At 40.3% G+C, this 20,182-nt stretch overlaps 1 protein-coding gene across 1 annotated transcript; it reads left to right on the top strand.

Annotated features, from left to right (window-relative positions):
* On the top strand, nt 9,667–11,036 carry LOC8069256 (transcription factor MYB30). The gene has a single exon (XM_021461183.1). It carries the CDS (start codon nt 9,677–9,679, stop codon nt 10,826–10,828), a length of 1,152 nt encoding a protein of 383 aa, XP_021316858.1. The 5' UTR covers nt 9,667–9,676; the 3' UTR covers nt 10,829–11,036.

Here is a 20,182-nt window from a genome sequence, read left to right as displayed (position 1 = left end):
AGAGCCGAAGCCCTTTTTAAAAGAACTGGAGCCCTCCAAAATTGTCCTAAGTTGATGAGCCAATATATATGCCTCACCTTTAACAAACACATCAACACCTCTATTAATTAATCATCGAACATGTCACTTGGTTCTCTTACCTCTGTTCCGCAAAAAGTGATTTTTTTTTGTTTTGTTATAAATCTTTTAAGTCCAACTAAATTTATAGAGAAAATTATCAACATTTATAACGTCAATTGACAAACTTGGTCAAACTTAATATCGTTTCACTTAGGACAAAACAGTAATGACACTCTTTGCCAGATGAAAGTATATTATTTACTACGCTTCCTATGCAATATGCCTAAAACTTTAGGCACACAAAGTTTTATACAGCAATGAAACCTTTTAATGTTGGCATCGCTATAGAATGGAACGAAGGAAATCAACACTGCAAAAGTCAGAAATAAACATGATCGAAATTGATCGGTCCAGCTGATAACCGCTTCAACGAGGGACAACTATAGTAGTGTTGCTAACCAGGAGAGTTTAGGGCTTTTGGCACCGAGTCATGTCTACTTAAACGATGAAGCTACACATGCTTAGAAGATGTCCGTATCTAGTCTCATCTCAATACATGTGTGTAGGGTGAGTGAGAGTGTAATTTAATTCAAATTTCATACCAATCTATATACATGGATTAATGATACATATGGACATCCAAACAAGACTTGAGTTGGATATATGAGCATCCAAATAAGGTCTTAGAGCATCTCTAAGAGTCTATCTAAAATCAACTCTCTAAATTATTATTTGAAGAATCATTTGTATGAAATTTGCTTTATATATATTTTCATTCTCCAACAACTTTTCTGAAGCGCTATTTTCACTATCTATCTTTGGTTAATGAGAAGTTCAGAGAAGAGGATAACTACGTTTAGATAATCACTTAAAGAAGCTATTAGAGGGTATTTTTTTTATCAGAATCGAGTTGCTTTTAGACATGACTGATGGGTCAAGTCTCGATTGTATATGGACCTATCACTAATGGAGTATGGGTCGACAGTCGACGACACAGGCTTAAATGCGGAGTATGAGACTCCTTTTTCCTCATTCAATAGTCTGCCCCTAATTATGGAGTACGTAGCAGTGTGGCCTCATTATGGAGTACGTAGCAGTGTGGCCTCATATGCTATATACTCTCTGTACAATAGGGCCAGTCTCAATAGGGGTTTCACCAAAATGTCATGCGAGCGTCATGTCAGTAAAATTGCACTTTTTGCATGAAACGAAGAGAAGAGAGAAGAAAGTAGTTTCACCATGGTGAAACCCCGCGGGCGTTGTTTCCCACGCGGTGAAACGAGATGAAATCCCCACTGAAAACTAAATCATTTCACCATCTTGCATGTGATCCAATCATTTTGAAGTAATTAAATACTTTGCCTAGCCTAGGAAACGTTAAGGTGAAACTCATGCATTGTGAAGGTTGTTTCATTATTCGTTTCATTGATGCCCTGTCAGCGGATTTATTTTGGAAACAGTGCATTGAAACGGGCCACTGAGACTGGCCAATAACATAATAGCCTTAGCTCAAAAGATTTTAACTTCAGTTAAGATTATTTACTCACAATAAATTATCTTATAAAATATCTTAGTTATATATTATGAAAGTTTTTGTTTAACCTACTGGAAATTCTCGACCGTCAGGTTCAGAATATTATTCTCTAATAAAGCAAAATCCTACTATCTATTTCTCTTAACATGCAAGCTATCTAACTAAGCAATCTATTATCGCACACAATTAATATCCACTAGCTCATGCAATTGTAATGTTCACGTTATCAAGTCACCTATTTCTATAAACATACAAACTATCCAACTAAGCAATACACATTATAACCTATCTATATTCTTCCTTTGTATCCGCGGCAACGCGTGGGGAATCCTCTTAGTTCTATTATATTTCTGGCCCATGAAGATGACATGAACATAAATTTTGACAGTTAAGTAAATGAGTTTCCCTATCATGCTTGAATAGTTAAACAAATATACTTCCCTTGTCAAAATATGTGTCAAAATTTCGTGTTGTCCTTCATCCGACAAGATAATATAGAATTTAGTTTATTTGAGTATACAACCACAATAAATGGCGGTGTTCGCCTAAATAGCCTAAAAGATCGATTAAACGCTGCTAAACGGTAAACGACGGTAAACTATTTTGTTTAGGAAGTAAACAGAAAATTAAACGATTGACTGTTTAGACGGTCAAAAAATGAAAAAAAGGTCTAAACATAACGGTTATAAACAATATTAAATGGGATAAACAATTAGGCAAACACCAGGTAAATCTAGTTGAATTTTACATCAATAATTTGTATAATTCAATTTACAAATATGTACAGTTGAGTTGTTACATGCATATTTATGTGTATTTGATTCTTCTAATTAACATGCATAAATATATGTACATACTAAAATAATTGATTTTTTAGTTGTATAAATATGTATAAATGCTAGAATAATTGATTTTACATTAAAAATATGTATATTTTTGTAATATTGTGTAAAGCCGTTTAGACCGTTTTAATCCGTTTAAACACGGTCTAAACCATTTAAGTGCTAAACAAAGGGTGACCGACTATTTCCATTTAGCGTTTAGGATAACATTGACACATGGAGAAGAGAAACAAGACTTACCTTTTGGAGTTAGTGATGGCAATAAGTTTGTGCTCAGTGGGTATCTTCCATCCATATCTATATACCTATTAAAAAATTTTGCACTCATGAAGAAACTCATGTCTATGTACGAGTGCAATTTTATGCCCATAAGAGATCTACAAAGGCTTTGGCAAATTAACTTGGCATTTGTTGTTGTTTGCAAACTTCTGTAACAAAATGCAAAGGATAAAAATAGATCATCTCCAAAGGAATTGACATTTGGACTTGGCAAAGAATAAAAATAGAAGGTCTCCAGGCGCGCGCGCTTTCCTCGCGCGTGACTTTGCTCGCACGATCGGGTTTGCAAAGCCGTCCACAGCTTGACATTTTTGCCAAGTTTGCTCCCTCATTTGCCAAGTTGCCCAAATTGCAAACTCCAAATGCAAAACCGTTGGATACCTCTTTTGAAACTTTTTGGCAAATTACTCAAATGCAAACCTCAAATGCAAAACCTTTGGAGATGCTCTAACCATGCCTATATATGGGGGTAGCGGATACCCACATGTATTAAACTCTGAACATATGAGAAAATAATATAACAACAAATATGTAACAAAACACAATAGAAAAATGATATATATGCTGCCCTTTCTTATATGGCACTAAGTGTGCAAGTCCGACCATGTTTTGGAATACATTAGGTTAGGAGAGAACACTAAAATTATAGTTGCATATCGGTATATACATACCTATAGTTTTATGGGTTTAGGTATAGCATAACCATAACTGTACCACGAACTCAATGGGTCTAGATTTTTTTCGTTCCATTAACGTAACCATAGGTACGTAAATTAGTCCCCACGTCCATATCTTAATGGGGTAAAACCCCATCAGAGGTTTCGAGCAACAGGTATCCATTGTCATTCCTATTTGGAGTGGAAGTGGTAGTATCGGTCAACATTATCAGCCGTAGGTTACTTCAGAGTGTTACCGACTACTCTGGTTCCTTCTCGTCGTGGGCGCCTTGGCCTAGGACGACTCATTCATCATGCAATGGGCTAGCTCCGTCGACTGTGGATCTTAGAGCAGGTATAATAATGGGCTTATAACCAAGCTAATGCTGATGTGGAGGAGATCGAGAAGAGAGGAGAGAGATGATAGCTTGGCTAAGCACTAAACTGGGCACGAATGCATAGGTAGTAGTGGATCCAAATAGCAAGTGTTGTGAGAAGGAACGGAAAAGAGAAGATATTTTAGAGACAACTTAGCTCTAATTATTTGGCTTATAGTCAAGCACTTGGTTCTATTATTGACCTTGCTCTTATGGACGGTGATAGAGAGGACGGGGTTGGGGATGGGGGAGCACCGACGAGTATGGTTTGTAGTGCATGCAAATCATAAAAATTCATGGTCAAAGTTTGGAAGCTCATTCTTCACATAGAACACACTTATTAGGTTGCAGTATATACTACGTATAGCCGTATTGCAATTTGCAATATTTAAGCCGCGAGTCCTTTTCTGTCGTCGCATTGGTCCACGGAATTGATGCACAAACAATTAAGCACGCATTGACACCCAAGATTGATCACGACTAATCACTGTGTCTGTGACGACAAGTCGTACGTCGTGGGAAGAGCTAACGACCTGGAAGTACACGGTTATATATACTCGATCTGGAAGCTCGGATTAGGAGGGAATATAAGGTCAGTTTGACGGAGTTTCTACAGCGGCTTCAGGAATTATTTGGAACCGTTTTTTTCTGTCAAATAAGATAAAATAAATCGGCGACTTCATCGTTGAAACCCCTAAAAACGTGCTTTCGTAGAGCTTTAGGGTGGGAAAGAGTCAAAAGTAATGGCTTCCCATGGCTTCAACTCATTCTATATGGCATCGTGTGAGAGCATATTTTAAAAAACTCTATATGTGGAGCTGTTTTGCCAAATGATTTATCAAAACGACTCTAACTCCACCGATAAAGCTAGTTATGGAGCTCAAGTCCAAAAAAACGGTTCCAGTGATGAAGTGAAGCCATGCCAAAATGAAGCCTAACATATGTACACATAGCTACAGTAAACATCTACACTTAGCCCATGTACGTGGTTTGACCCATTTACACTTAGCTAATAATAGATGTCTGAAGAAGAAGACAGCTACACGGCCGGATCAGGAGGCGTGCATCACGCCGCATGAAAAAGACCTTTCATCACAGTAGTAAACCCCTATTAAACGGGCACGTGGGATATATAGGGCCTTGTTTACTTCTAAAAAATTTTGCAAAATATGAATAGTAGCACTTTCGTTTGTATTTGATAAATATTGTCCAATTATAGACTAACTAGGCTCAAAAGATTCGTCTCGTCAATTTCGATCAAACTGTGCAATTAGTTTTTATTTTTATCTATATTTAATACTTCATGCATACGTCTAAAGATTCGATGTGACGGGAAATTTGAAAAATTTTGCAAAAATTTTTAGGGAACTAAACAAGACCTTAGGGAATATGGGGTTGATGGTAGCTGCATGATATATATATATAGTACTGTAATAAATACTGCTCGGAGAGGAGCTAGCGACGGGCTGCCCAATCAAGGGAACTCATTCCGCGTGTGTGACGACGTGGAGACCCAGCCTCCCACAAACTAAGAGCACACTGCCGGGCAGGGCATGGGGATTGGCTACCAGCAGTGCACAAAGTACTGTGGATGACCATGGCTATTGGCTACCGCCTCTGCACGAGTACCGCTGTCCGGTTGGCAAGGCCCAAGGGCTTTATAGTAATACAGTAGCTACACACGCCCTCTGTCTCAAGATATAAGGCAGGAGTATGTTTTAATTTGTTCTTGAGATCAATTGGGTTGAGTGGGATCCAATCCATTTTTAGAGGTATTTATTGGTTGAGGTCGAATCCATGTTTAGAGGTATTTGGTTGAGGGCAAATCCATTTTTAGAGGTATTTGGTTGAGAGACGATTCGAGTTGAGTTCATCATGCTAGGGTATATTCCTCTAAGATTTGGGTTGAGTCTGTTTTTTTCAAATTGATGTAACCAGACCAAACCTAATTGAAGCTCATATGAGACAGAGCACTAGCTAGTGGCACAAGGAGTGAAGTAGTGAACTGCTCAGGGCAATGGCCATGGCCACTATGTAGCAGCAAGCGGCGTGCAACAGGCACGAATCAACAACGAGTGTGGCAAAATTTCAGTCTCTGTTGTCCTCACATTTTTATTTTGTTTTGTTCCATTCATGCAGTCTCGCGCCCACTGCTTGCCTGACTATAATTATCGTGTATACTAATCTCTGTGAATAATGATAATTTTATATGTAGAGAAATGTGTACAAGTATATCCACACCTATCACATCTACATTACTTTCGGGAAAATTTCATCAGACCCTTATTGGTCGCGCGCAGGGGCGCGCGTTTCCTACTAGTCAAACTAGAAGTGGATTCAACATAACCTCAAAAACATGGTCGACCTCTGCTGCTCCGTTTCCCGCTGCTGTACGGTCATAGCAGAAGGAAGAACAGAACAGTGCATGATGCTATACAGAATGGCAAATGGATCAAAGACATCGCCTACAGTCTGAACAATGACCTTCTCGCTGAATTCTTTGGGCTCTGGAATGTGTTGCAATCCTTGGAACTTAATCTGGACACCCCTGAGGAAGATCAAATTTGTTGGAAGCTCGACCCTTCCGGGAAGTATACTGCAAAATCTGCATATAACATCCAATTCAGCGGCTGCATACTCTCCAATTTTCCTAGGCTGATATGGAAGGCATGGGCACCTCCAAAATGCAAATTTTTTCTCTGGCTACTATTACAGGATCGCCTATGGACAGCGGCAAGACTGCAGGTGCGCGGCTTGGAAAACAATTATTTCTGTGGCTTATGCGTTCGGAACTTGGAGACTATCACACACCTATTCATCGACTGCCCCTTCTCCCGGACTGTATGGGACCGGGTAGCTACCTGGAGTAACTGCAACAATCTACAACCGGTTCAGTGGGGCGAAACAAGAGACGTCGAAGATTGGTTCCTAGTGATGATTGATCGCGGGAGCAAAAAGGGCCACACACTGGTCATCCTCACGCTATGGTGCATCTGGAATTGGCGAAATGCTGCTGTCTTCAACAACAAGACTTGCACGGCGGAACAGGTCTTTGGCCAATCAGCGAAGAAGCCTTCTTATGGGCTAATACTGGTGGAAAAGCTCTTAGATCCCTCTTTGTTGGCCACAACTTTGGGAGAATATAGCTAATTGTATTTTTTCCCCGGTAGCAGTCTGCTGCTGTGGGCTGCGCCTCTCGCGCCTATGCTGTAAAACTCTTACCCCCTCTTATCAATATATGGCCGGGTAACCGGACCTTTTAAAAAAAAAGGTTGGGTCTATCGCATCCTTTTTTATCTCAATATCAAACATATGCTAAGGTCTGTTCTACTGCACTACTTCAGTAGTATTTTTTAGCGAACGAATAATATTTTTCTCACATCATTTTAGCATAAGCATTAGCATAAGCTAAATTTTAGCGAAACAAAATCTAGTTATCTTTGACTGATAACTTATATCATGTGAAAAGCTTGTTTTGCAGAAGTTATTACATCAAAGGCGCTGCGATGTTGTCCATTGGGACCATGGTAGCGGAAACGGGCCATGACGAACGCCACCAACGCGGTGAAGTACAGTGAATAGAACTAGTAGGGTATTGTTCTTCTTTGCCTTGTTCTTTGGAGCAAAATGTTCATAACATGTTAAAGTAAAAGGTAAAATGTAAAATGGACAAATGACCAGAAAAATTGTTGTTTCATTTGCCTCATAAAGGTATTTATGCATGTGAAAAGGTGTATTGAAAAGGTAGGCAACCGTTCACCACGTACTCCCTTTGTCCCAAAATAAAAGACGTTTTCACTTTAAAAAAATCATTTTTTTACTTTCAACAATTATATATAATAATATTAAACTTTATAATATATAATTAGTATCATTAAATAGATCGTTGAATATACTTTTATATAATAAACTTATTTAGAAATATAAATGTTTTCTACAAACCTAATCAATTGAAAAGGTTTATTAACCTGCACGCATCTTATAACATCTTCTTCTCTGGGACGGAGGAAGTAGTTAGTTGCCAAAGGACATGTCTCTTAGCAGGTGACATATGTAACTGCTAATCATAACCTAATCTCTAGAATCAACAGATGAGATCATCTCTCGAAAAGGTGTATGTTGGTGAATATGTCATTTCACAACAATAATTACTAGTATCTAGCTAATTAATTTTTTGCCATAAGCTAGCCCACGAGCATTAGTCCATCTAATTAAATAGGTTTTAAATAAAATATATTTATAAAACTGAAGTAGTACATGCTAGCAAGCATACTCATTAAGAGTGATTGACCGATGAGATACCGATCGATTCTGTTGTGATCCATATACTATATACAAGAAAAATATGACGTGGGTACCGAGTTGTGATCCTGATGTGCCGTGGGAGGTAATATTTAATAATTGGTAACAGGAGTGATCAGTTTCATCCACAGTATTAATTTATGTAGAGATGTGGCTGGACTACAGGGCACATTTGCGTTCTCTTCCAATGCAATGTGAGCATAAGTTGCAAGTTGCCGCTCGATTATGAGGGTGGGCCTACTGTATCATCACTTGATAAAAGTCATGCAGGTCCACTATACTATTTACCTATTAATTAGGTCGACTAACCAAATCGTAAGTATTAATTATATGATCTTTAGTCTTGTTGCAAGCTGTAACTGAGGTCCACAGTTTAATATTTTTTCTCTTTGGAATTTTCATGGGTACCCTCATTATTTTTAGGATCACAACACAAACGAAGACACTCACCCATATGAATAAACGCATACATATAAACTACAATAGGAGTATGTGTGTACTTTTTCCTATTGAAAATATAAGTCCATCTAAGGATTGTTCTAGTTAAACTCGTTTTCAACCTTGACTAGTAATATCTACACAAAATGTGATATATCTTTATTCGAATGACTTATATGTTAAACATTTATCATAATGAATTTGATAATGACAACCTTGTATTTCATTCTGTACACTATTTTAAATATCAATAGTTAATAAAGTAAAATAGTTTATCGAAGCATGTTCGCTTAAGCTTATCTACCAAATCTGCTAGCCATTCAGTAGTGTTTTTCTCTCACAACAAATCAGCGAACAACTATGACTTTTCAAACAAGCGAACAAGCTCAGTAGGAAATACTAAAATCTGCAAACAAAGACCTTTGTAGCAGGAACATATATACCATGCTTGGATGGACTAAACTAAACTTTAGTCCATGTTTTGGATGCCAAATAGAAGACCTAATTAAACATGAGCTAATTATAATATAACAAAAACTAATAGAGGCTAATTGATGGGTAGAACTCATTAAAAAAATTAGTCCACGTTTATCCGGAAAAACTTTAGTCGGCGTGATCTAAACAGGCCCATATATACCTAGCTGTCACCCAAAGTATAGGGCAAAAGACCCTTCATATGTACCACTCTCATCAGCAGAACAAAATGCCTTTGACTGTTGAGTGAGAGCATGCATATGCAAAGTCCAGGCAGCCAGCCTAGCTAGTAGCTTTAAATTTCACACAGTAGCAGCCAACAGTTCCACCAGGTAACCCTTGCTTTAAAGTGGGCCCGGCCGGGTCAATTTCCATCTTCAGTCCATGTGATGTCGTTGACAGAAAGGGAAAGCATGCATGCATGCACAAACCACACACACAGCTAGCTCTAATAAGCGGCTAGCTATCTAACTGTCAAGACATGCTTGAGTGAAAACTAAACCATCAGAGCTAGCTCATCTCAGGTAGTTGCTGGCTGCAAACTTAGGAGTAGGTTGTTAGATGATAGCAATAAGTGAAAATGAGCTCACTCACATTCACCCCTCTCCCTATATATATATATATATATATATATATATATATATATATATATATATATATATATATATATATAACCAACCAGCTAGCCGGCCACACACTGCACGTACGCTCTTCATGGGAGCAGACCTGCTAGCTACAATTAACATAGCCACAGGTAGAGGTAGAGAGGGAGCAGCCGGCGCCGCCATGGGCAGGCCACCGTGCTGCGACAAGGAAGGGATCAAGAAGGGGCCATGGACGCCGGAGGAGGACATCATCCTGGTGTCCTACATCCAGGAGCACGGCCCGGGCAACTGGCGCTCCGTTCCCATCAACACGGGGCTCATGCGCTGCAGCAAGAGCTGCCGCCTCCGGTGGACCAACTACCTCCGCCCCGGCATCCGCCGCGGCAACTTCACCCCGCACGAGGAAGGCATCATCGTCCACCTCCAGTCCTTGCTCGGCAACAGGTGGGCCGCCATTGCTTCTTACCTCCCGCAGAGAACCGACAACGACATCAAGAACTACTGGAACACCCACCTCAAGAAGAAGCTCAAGAAGCACCAGGCCATCGGCGCCATCTTCGCGCCGCCGCCGCCTCCCGCATCCGACTCCTCCTCGTCCTCGTCCATCGTCGTCATGCCCACCACCACCGTCGGCGGCGGCGGCGGAGGCTGCCATGTCCACCACCACCACCGTGACATGCTCGGCGGCGGCACCAATCTCCTCGTCTCCAGGGACAGCTACTACGCGCGCCCATCAGGAGGAGCAGGCTGCTGCAGCAACCCAGCCGAGGTCGCCCAGCTCATCGCCCGGCGCTCGCCGTTCGCCGCCGACGGTGGTGGCGACAGCTCCTCGTCGTCGTACGCCTCCAGCATGGACAACATATCCAAGCTGCTCACCGGCTTCATGAAGCAGCAGCAGAGCTCCCCGTCCCCCGACGCCGCCGCAGCTGCCGACATCAAGCCCTCCTCGGCCGCCCATGTCAACAACCACCATGCTCTGCTGTCGTCGTCGTCGTCGTTCCATCACATGTCCGCCGCCGGCACCGGGAGTGGTACGCCACCTGCAGCAGCCTGCTTCAACGACATGACGATGCCGTCGCCGCCGCATGTGCAGCAGCAGGCGGCGCTGATGGGGCATCACGGCGGCTACGACGACGACCCCAGGCAGGCGTCCCCGCTGTCTCCGATCGAGAAGTGGCTGTTCGAAGAGGCCGCCGAGCAGGTCGGCGACCTCATGGATCTGTCCGAAGACTGCTGCTCATCAGTTCCGATGATGTTTTAGATCAAAAGCAAAGAAGAGAAGAGAGATCAATAATATACTATATGACAGCCCCCCCCCAATATACACATCAGTTATTAGTTAGGTTATAATTTGTTGCTGCATGCAAGTTACTTTTTTTAGAACAAAGTTACATATATTTGTTGTCACATATATTATACCATATATGGATGCATGCAAGCATGCATGAGACAAGACAAGATATATACACATACACATAGTACTAGTCAAAGTCAACACCCGTGTGAAGCCCACCATCTTACTTATTATCCACCTATTAGGTATACATGCAAACGTTACTTGTGGTAGTTTTAACACTGTCAATCAAAAGTCAGAAGAGAATAAAGAGATAGCAACAGGCTAGGAATAAGAGTGACCGAATGACATGCAGTAAGCATGTCAACATGATGCAACTACAGTTATTGTATTTCATATTGTTTTTTGTCAATATAAATATACATTATATATACTACTCTGTACGTTGAACTTTTGGTATCTATTTGTCCATATCCATATATATTGAACTACTTACTAGAATTTTTCCCTTTTTAAAAAAGGAACAAATGTGTGACCACTTAAGTTTGTCAGGAGCAGTAAAGAAAAAGTTTCTACCTGTGTATGTGTTAGTAGCAAGCAAGCCAGCAATGGTGTGGACTCTGCCATGACTTCTTGCTGTACTTCTTTTACCTTGTTTAGTTCCGAAAAAATTTCGGATTTTGCTACTATAGCACTTTCGTTTTTACTTGACAAATATTGTCCAATCATGAACTAACTAGGATCAAAAGATTCGTCTCGTGATTTACAGGCAAACTGTGTAATTAGTTTTTGTTTTCGTCTATATTTAATGCTTCATGCATGTGCCGCAAGATTCGATGTGATGGGGAATCTTAAAAACTTTTGGATTTCGGGGTGAACTAAACAAGGCCTTTGTACATTCCTGAAATATGAAATGCAGAACAGCAGTACTCAAAGAAAAAAAATGAATGAATGAGTGTAGAGTGTAGACTTAATGTTTGCTAGATAGAATAAGCTGCAGAGAGGTGCAGTGGTCCCTGATGTAATTGCAAGTCTCTATCGGCAAGCAGATGGTCCATGATCACATTCAGTGCAGAAAGAAAACTCATTTTCTTATATATGTGCCTCCTATCCCCATCCCATCCATTTAACACAAATCTTTCCTTTTCTTTTCTTTTCTTTTCATTTTGAGTGCTTTAATGCTTCCATGGAAAATTGAACAAGTGTTAGAGCATTTATGCAGCACAGCTTTCAAATGAAAATAACGCATATTTGAACAAGCCATCAACATAAGTGGAAATGCGATTGCTGTAGTCAGATGCCAAACTAAATAAATCCTAAGGTTACACGGTACAACTAAGAGCGCCGACGTGAACGGAGCATAGTTCAGCTGATTGGGTTTCTTGTGGTGGAATCTGTCCATCCATATTTAAGTTTTCGACTTGATACGCTCGTATTTTTATGAATTTTGTTCTAGGATTTAACGGCGCTATCTTTTTAGTGGAAGGCGACGTGCCCGTCGACAGCGAGACACATGTGGTGACTTCGTCAATCTCGAGATTTGCCGGTCTAACTCAATTTTTCGGAGGTGCTCATAAAAGTAGGATATACGTACGTGCGTTCATAGGGGTAAGTGTGCGTGTAACTGAGTCTAAAAAAACTAAGAGCCCTGACATCAGTATACAGGAAACGATACTATTCCGTGACATGATTGAGACATTATACGACGTGTCCTTCTCTCGTACACACGTCCCTTTTATGTCATTTGCAGAAAACAGAAACCTCTACATCTGTTTTCCTGTGCACGTATTTTTCCGTATAAAGGAAAAAGAGTTTTAAGCGACCTACAATGCACGTACAGGAGTTAGTCTGGGCTAAGCTCAGGGCTAAGAAATCTTTTAGTGCACAGTTACAATTATGGCTAGACAACTTTGTGTAATCTTGTTAATTTTCTTCATTTCTTTCTATGTATCATGATGTAAACCTTCTAGACACTGAGTCTTTTTGTTTCAATTAATAAAATTACAGTAGAGGGAAACCCCTCCTGATTCCCTCAAAAAAAAAAAAAAAACAATGCACGTATAGCAGGCAACCAGACAAAAACAGAGACAAGCACAAGCTACTTCATACTACTGACAGAAAAACGACAATAACCAGAGTACTGAGACAACATGAAATAGACAGAAATACGACAAAAGACAGCGCGTGAACTTCACAAGTCATTCGACTGTATTTCTTTTTTTTTTATTTAAAAAGTGAACAATTCAAATGGTATATTAGATCTTTAGATGAGGGCAAAAACCTCAGAGCAAAGTGTAACAAGACGACGACGGCTCCAGCTTTGATTGTTCTGCCTGTACAACGCCTAGTCTGTCGCTGGAATCCTGATGTTGCACACCTGAGTACAGAACGTACTGAAGCTTCATTGGTTTAGATATATGCATGCCTCAGATCAGGTAGAGCTGGACCAGAGATCATAGCAGCATGTAGAGTACTGTTCAAACTTTGTCCTGTATCAACCACGAGAACATACATATCCAGTCAGTGCCCCCAGTGTCTTAGGTTCTCCTGTGCTACCAATACAAAACTTCACATCAAAATGTGCATGAACAGTTCAGAAAAAAACATGGATGGATAGATGATGCAGGTATCTATGTTCATGCAAAATTTGAGGTGGAACAAAATTCTGTGCAAGGAGAAACAAAAAGGAAAAGAACACAAAATTGGCATTCATATATGTCAATCGGTCATAGTCTAAAATGTTTAAGTCCAGTCATAGTCTAAGTAACTCATATCATTAAATCTTCAACCAATTGAAAGGAGGATGCCTACCTTCTATGTGAGGCCAAAAATATGCGAGTGAGGGCGGTCTGCGTCAATCCAGAAAAATTAAAGCAATAATCCATGCACACTCTGCGGCAATTCAAACTGCGAAGGATATACGAAACAAACATTGGCCAGTTGAACTTGATCGACCTTCATCTGCATATATGCTGTGTGGTTCATGAAAGGCACACTGCATGTTTAACTCATCTATGCAAAGAATCTGGCTAGTAACTACTATTCTACAGAGAGCATAATAAGCATCGATCAGAGGCATACATCTCATCCTCGGTATAGCCTTGAGTTCACATGAGGGGGACCAATGCAAGGCAGGACCATATGGCATTATTGCTCTTGCTCATGTTTAATTACAATGGAATGTGCCAGCATAACCAACCCGCAGGTAGGATTTAAGTATATATATGTAAGGTCAATTATATTTATGTTACCTGTGGACGACAGAGACAAGCTCCACTGCCTTTCAGGAAACTTCTTGCAGCATAGCAATAGCAATAGGTTGGGTGTCAGTTTCGCTGTCGAATAGCGTTTTACATATCTGTTCTGATAACAGGCAAAATCAGTCTTCAGTTATCGAACTGGAGCGATCTGAAAACAACTATTCCTCAGAATTTTGCATCGCATGCTGACAAGGCAGTTCAGTGAGTCTGACCACTGATGGACGGTTCTAATAATTTCTAAACAATTCTGAAGTCTCTTGTGCAAAGCTTGTACCTCACAGCTCATCAATACCAGCAGAAAAACGAGTCTTTCTGTACAGAGCTAGGCTTCAACTGCTCTCTTCATGGAGACCGAAGGAGGATGGTCCTTGTTATCTGAAGACTGCATGCATTGGTCATATTTTCAGATCGATGCACATTCCGTACCAAGTCGTCAATCGGCACTTTGGCAGACATGAGTTGCCATCTCTTTTATTAATTTTGCACAAAGGCAGTGCAATAGACTCAAAGCTGAACCTTTATTGGCACCAGTTTGCCCTAAATAGATGATACCCTCAGCCCTCAGGAGTACTCGTAAGAATACAATGCATCTGAAAGTGACATGTTCAATAGACAGTGTCATCATCAGTTATTTAATTCCTATTTAATAGGCAGATGATGTAACCAAAAAGAAAAGAAAGATCTGACGACCTGAACAATGTTATGCATAAATAAGGATTTCAGTTAACTCAAAAATAGTTTCTAGTCCATATTTGTAGAACTACTACAGGCTTAATTGTGCGAGTTTGCAGTCTGATGAAAACAGGCGTAAACTTCAAAATAACTTTGACCAAAATGGATTTTAGTAGCTATAAGTAGCTCGATGTAACAAATACTTCAAAACTACTTTAACTTAGTGTATTGTATAAAGAATCATATATATATATATTCTATTGTTTTCTTATTTTGTCAATCAAGCACATGTTTTTACCTATTGGCTGCATGAGTATCTTTATGTGCAAAGACATGTCTTACACGTATATATCATATATCTCTGTGTCACAACATGTTCATGAGAGATCCAGTGATCTGGCATTGGCCCCATCCCTCACTAGAATATCATCACAATGAATTGGCAATAGCATTCCAGTTTCTGGAAGTTATATGTCCAAAAAAAACTGCCCCTTTGTCTGCCAGCGGAAAAATGTGCACAGCTGCTCAAGAAATTACAGTGACCTGCTTACTTACTCAAGAATCAACTATTTCTGCTGAGAATGCTGAATACAAAAAGTCAAACTCACAATATCTCCATCACGAATACTAGAATAATAATCATCCAATAGTGTTGTAGGTACTCAGCAGGCGGCTTTACGCCTCTACCTATAATTAAAGGTGACCTATAAAGATGGAACATTACAAAAGCACGTGACAGAACTTTTAATTAACAAAGTTAAGTCAAGGAAAGAAAAGAACTGTTACTGAAATTTGCCACCAAAAGAGAAACAGAAGCAACAGGGAAAAAACACTGTACTAGTGTAGGGCATGGCATACAATACAAGAGAACACCTTGCAGCTTGTTGCACTATTGATTCAGAAGAATGTGTCACAAACACAACTTTTGGACAAGCTTTGACTCGTCTGTATCTTATTTTCTTAGTGAAAGATGAAATTGCATTTTTACAGCATAGTCATGGAACAGAGTTGAGCCTGTTCGCTTGTAGTCATGTTCGTTTGGCTGATAAGTCATGACTGAAAGTATTGTTCGCTGATTTGTTTGAGCGAAAAACACTATTGATTATTCAGCAGATAAGCTCAAGCGGATAAACTTAGAATACCTAACAAATTTAGCAGATAAGCTCGAACGAACAAAGTCACATCCCAACTACTAAGTACTAACCAGACTAGCACCAAGGAGGCAAGGACCACCTCAGCGGCTCAAACCAGCCAGATCCTTCTGTCGTATGTGTAAGAACACCACACATCCATTGCCTTCAAAAAGGACTTACTAGTCCTATCACAACCAATTTTTGTCATGAGAACATTACATATAACAACCTCATCAAAATTTTGTAAGTTTCAGAAAATTATTCTTGGTTTAGGGTTTCAGAAAATTTTGTAAGTTTCAGAACATTACATATATGCCACTACTATGTTATATACAATAAGTATAACCACACATACTTTATGTATGCATGTATACTTAACATACATATCACTTTAGATGGTCTAGTATGATCATATACTTCGTCTATATACATTTCGTCCGGTCATATCTAGAGAGATAGATATGAGAGTAACCTATAAAGCTGTTACTTAGCCTACCCCAACTTGCTTGGCACTAAAAAGGATTTGTTATTGTTGTACTAGTCTTCTAGGGCTGCTAGTTACAGAGTAGCTATTATGGGAGTAAATAAGTACTCCTTCAATAAGGTAGAAAATAGAGGTTTTTATGTACAAATCGTTATTCCAGGACTCGGCCGAGAAAAAGACGAGAAATTTGCTATTATAGGATCCCAAACATGTGGGTTTCGCTATAATAGGATTCCAAACATATGCTTCGCTATAACGACTCTCGAAATATTGACACTTTGCTATTATAACATCATGGTCTTCAAATAAACAAATTGCTGCGAAACCCACAACCTCATCACCAGCTAGGTGATCTGTAATCTGAAACTTATAATATCTCACGGGCCGTTTTGGGCCAATAAAATCAGGTGAGGAACGCCTCCTCCTCCGTTGCTTGTCAAAAAAAAAAACAAATTGCACTCAAATCTCTTCAAATTCAAATATTTTTATTTAATCACAGAACTGTCCTTAGGGCGGCTGCTGCTGCTGGTGCTGCATGGCTGCTGGCTGGTCGGGGCTGCTGCCTGGCCGGCCGGCTGCTTGCTGCTGCTAGCAAGATTCAACCATAATTAAATAAAAAATATTTGAATTTGAAGAGATTTGAGTCCAATTTGTCTATTTAAAGGCCATGATGTTATAATAGCAAAGTGTTAATGTTTCGAGAGTCGTTATAGCGAAGCAGATGTTTGGAATCATATTATAGCGAAATCCACACGTTTAGGATCCTATAATAGAACACAAAACAAGGGACCACAATAGAGAAAGGGGTATACAAACAAGATGAAGGTTGGTATTATCAGAATCCAGCATCTGTTGTGAAGTAATGTCTGTATTGGAAACTATTTAACTACTAGGTTACGTTACTTTCCCAGGCAAAGCACCTCGGCGCTCTCACCCCAACCCCACCACTCGCCCTCACCTTGTGTGAGAGCTTTCAGCACTGGTTGGTTAGGCAACTTAAACAGTTAAACTACTGCAATAAACCTGCTCACTACATGTATTCGACTTGTGTTACTTGCCCAAAGCAGGATGCTTCCGTTTAAGAAGCATATATAGGTAAACCATTGATGTGTAGTATTTATGCAACAAAGAAGTCATATAGCTTAATCATCCTCATAATCCTTCTCTATTCGTCACATGCCAAAGGCATATTTATGAGACCATTCCACAACCCACTATTAATTGCAGACTATCTACACCAGAGCAAAATAAATAGGCTTGATGTGGCATTGAAAGGTATGAGACGTGCCACATTACCTGCTATGTGTTCCAGGCAATCTTCAAAATACTCGAGCTCCAATGCAAGAGCCCAACTAAGATGTTGATCCATTTGGCAAAGCTTAGTGCAGTATGTAAATCCAATTAAAGATTAGCAGATAGCACTATCTGCAGGTCGGCAAAAGTTTATAGGAATTTATCATCACAGGTCCACCAATTGTTTATGCGTTTTTTCAGATAGGGAAAATAAATATAGTGGATGACTGCCAACTGATTGTGGCAAGGGCCATAAAAGTTGATAGGAAGCACTCATATTTCTACAGAGTCAAGACAAACTAGAGTAGATGTTTCCTTGGCTTGTAACAAACTGAGGACAGTTAAAGATGTACGATCTTCACACCAATTTATCAAGAAAAAGCATTTTACGTAAAATGATCCTTGCACAATCAAATTCAAGAGAGGCATTTCACACTCTCAAGGCACCGATATCTAACTTCATATAGAAAGCAACAAAGCATGGTAAACAAGAAGGAATGTTTGCAGGATGATATCTTTTTAAAGAAAAAAAAACATGTTTCAGTAGCTTTATGTGCCAATCAAGTATGAACCAAAGTTCTAAAGGGGGGCATGACACTAAATTATTCATGCTGTAAGGAATTAGCATAGGACCACTAATTGTTTGCAATACGTATAGGACTAAAAGTATCATCCGATTGGACAATGGATCTGCAATTTCCATGATTGAGAAGGGCCAACTTAATCTAAAGAATATTTAAAATCCTAAGGCCTAGCGTCTAGGCAACAAATTACATGTAGTGATGCGGATTGTGTAGTAGAAAGCAGCCTTTCATGTAAACAAAACTGTAGAGACAAAGCTCTCAGCTGAAGATATTTGATAGGAACAACAAATAAGACCCTTTCTGACAAGAAAATCAACCAAAACTCCGAAAGAGGGCAGGGCAGAGTAACAGGTCAAAGTATATAGTGGATGCAAAGTCATCATCAAAGATTCAATTGTTCATAGATAGTTAAACAGTTATCAGCAACCATCAATCTTGATCAACATTGGATTGGGCATCATCATTAGACCTAAACACAGGAAAACACAAGTTAGGTATTGGAAAATTGGACTTGCTAGTTGTTAGGGGGAAACCATAAGCAGTGTTTTGTGAACGTGAATTATTAAAGACAAGCCAATTGCCAGAGAAGTTTACTTTCAGTGGATTAAATGCCCAGTAAACTGTGATATTTAACGGCAACCAAATGAAAGTGAATCTTATTGGAGCGAAACAAAAGTCAAGCAGGTGTCCAAAAATTAGGGGACTTACAAAACATACATCACAGAGGTGCAACAGAGTGTTGCGCATGAGAACTGGAAACATGCTACTTGACAACCCAGAGACAGTCGTCCAGTCAGACATGCCCATAGCTGCAGGGGACCAAGGACCATCACTGTCTCAAACTGTGAAACATGTGGATGAATTCAGTTTTTAGTGATTCAGATTGCCGGAAATTAGCAGGAGGAAAAGAAGAAGAAAAAAGGCTAATTTGACTGTCCTTCAGTCCTTGTTTCAGGCCCAAACAGTTCTTAGGCCCATTTGGATTCCATACTAGGGCCATATAAACTATGAAGATGTTATGTGGCAGCTAGGACTGAGAGGGGTGAGATGGGGAAACATCGGCAGCTGGCGTGCTAGAGTACCTGTGGATGTTATGGTGGCGACTAGGGCTGTGAGGGCGAGAGCAGACTGGCTAGGGGCCTTGCCCACGACCGGGCAAGAGAGAAAGATTTTCCTTCTTCATTCTTGTTTGATTAGATTGATACATATCCTCTCCTTATATAGAGAGGTTTACTTGACTTACAAGCAAGACTTACTTGACCCCTAAGCAAGCAAATCTTATCTCTAATTAACCACTAATGGGCTATGCCGCTAGCCCAGGCCCAATAGGCCCCTAACATACTCTAACACTGCACCCCACCTAGACATGCAGCTCATCCTCGAGCTGCAACCTAACCAACTTAGCGATGGCTCAACTCGACACAAACCTAACACTTAAAAACAAGCTTTTTACATCTTGGCTTATTTTATTATTCTCAACTTGAAATAGACTAGGACACTTTATTTGTGACTCCTGCGCGTAAGGTAGACACCATATGCACGCTGGACCTGCACGTGTATAGCCACCTAGATCCCATGGACACCATCTAAACGAAAGGGTTGCATGAGTGTGACCCCTAGGAAGTGGTTGCCACAGTCACCAGCAAAGACGCCCTCGTGGTGGCCGGTAGCAGAATGTGGAAACACTAGGCGGTGCGCTCCCGCCGGTGACCCCATGCATTCTCTTCGTTGCATGGCTGCTGGTCTGCATTGCATAGAGGAGAGTGGACGGCTTTCGATGGAGAACGATAAGAAGGGGAGTGCCTCTCCTACCACCGTCGAAAACCTTGAGTTCGCCACCTACGTGGCAAACAACATGCCCATTGCCTATGGGGGAACCGTATGCCGAAGATCCC

The sequence above is a fragment of the Sorghum bicolor genome, chromosome 5, assembly GCF_000003195.3.
Source record: "Sorghum bicolor cultivar BTx623 chromosome 5, Sorghum_bicolor_NCBIv3, whole genome shotgun sequence".
NCBI classification, from domain to species: domain Eukaryota; kingdom Viridiplantae; phylum Streptophyta; class Magnoliopsida; order Poales; family Poaceae; genus Sorghum; species Sorghum bicolor.
This window is presented reverse-complemented; position numbering and strand designations above follow the sequence as displayed.

Excerpts from the sequence above, each read along its gene's own strand:
- LOC8069256 (XM_021461183.1), top strand. The coding sequence starts at position 9,677 with ATGGGAGCAGACCTGCTAGCTACAATTAACATAGCCACAGGTAGAGGT.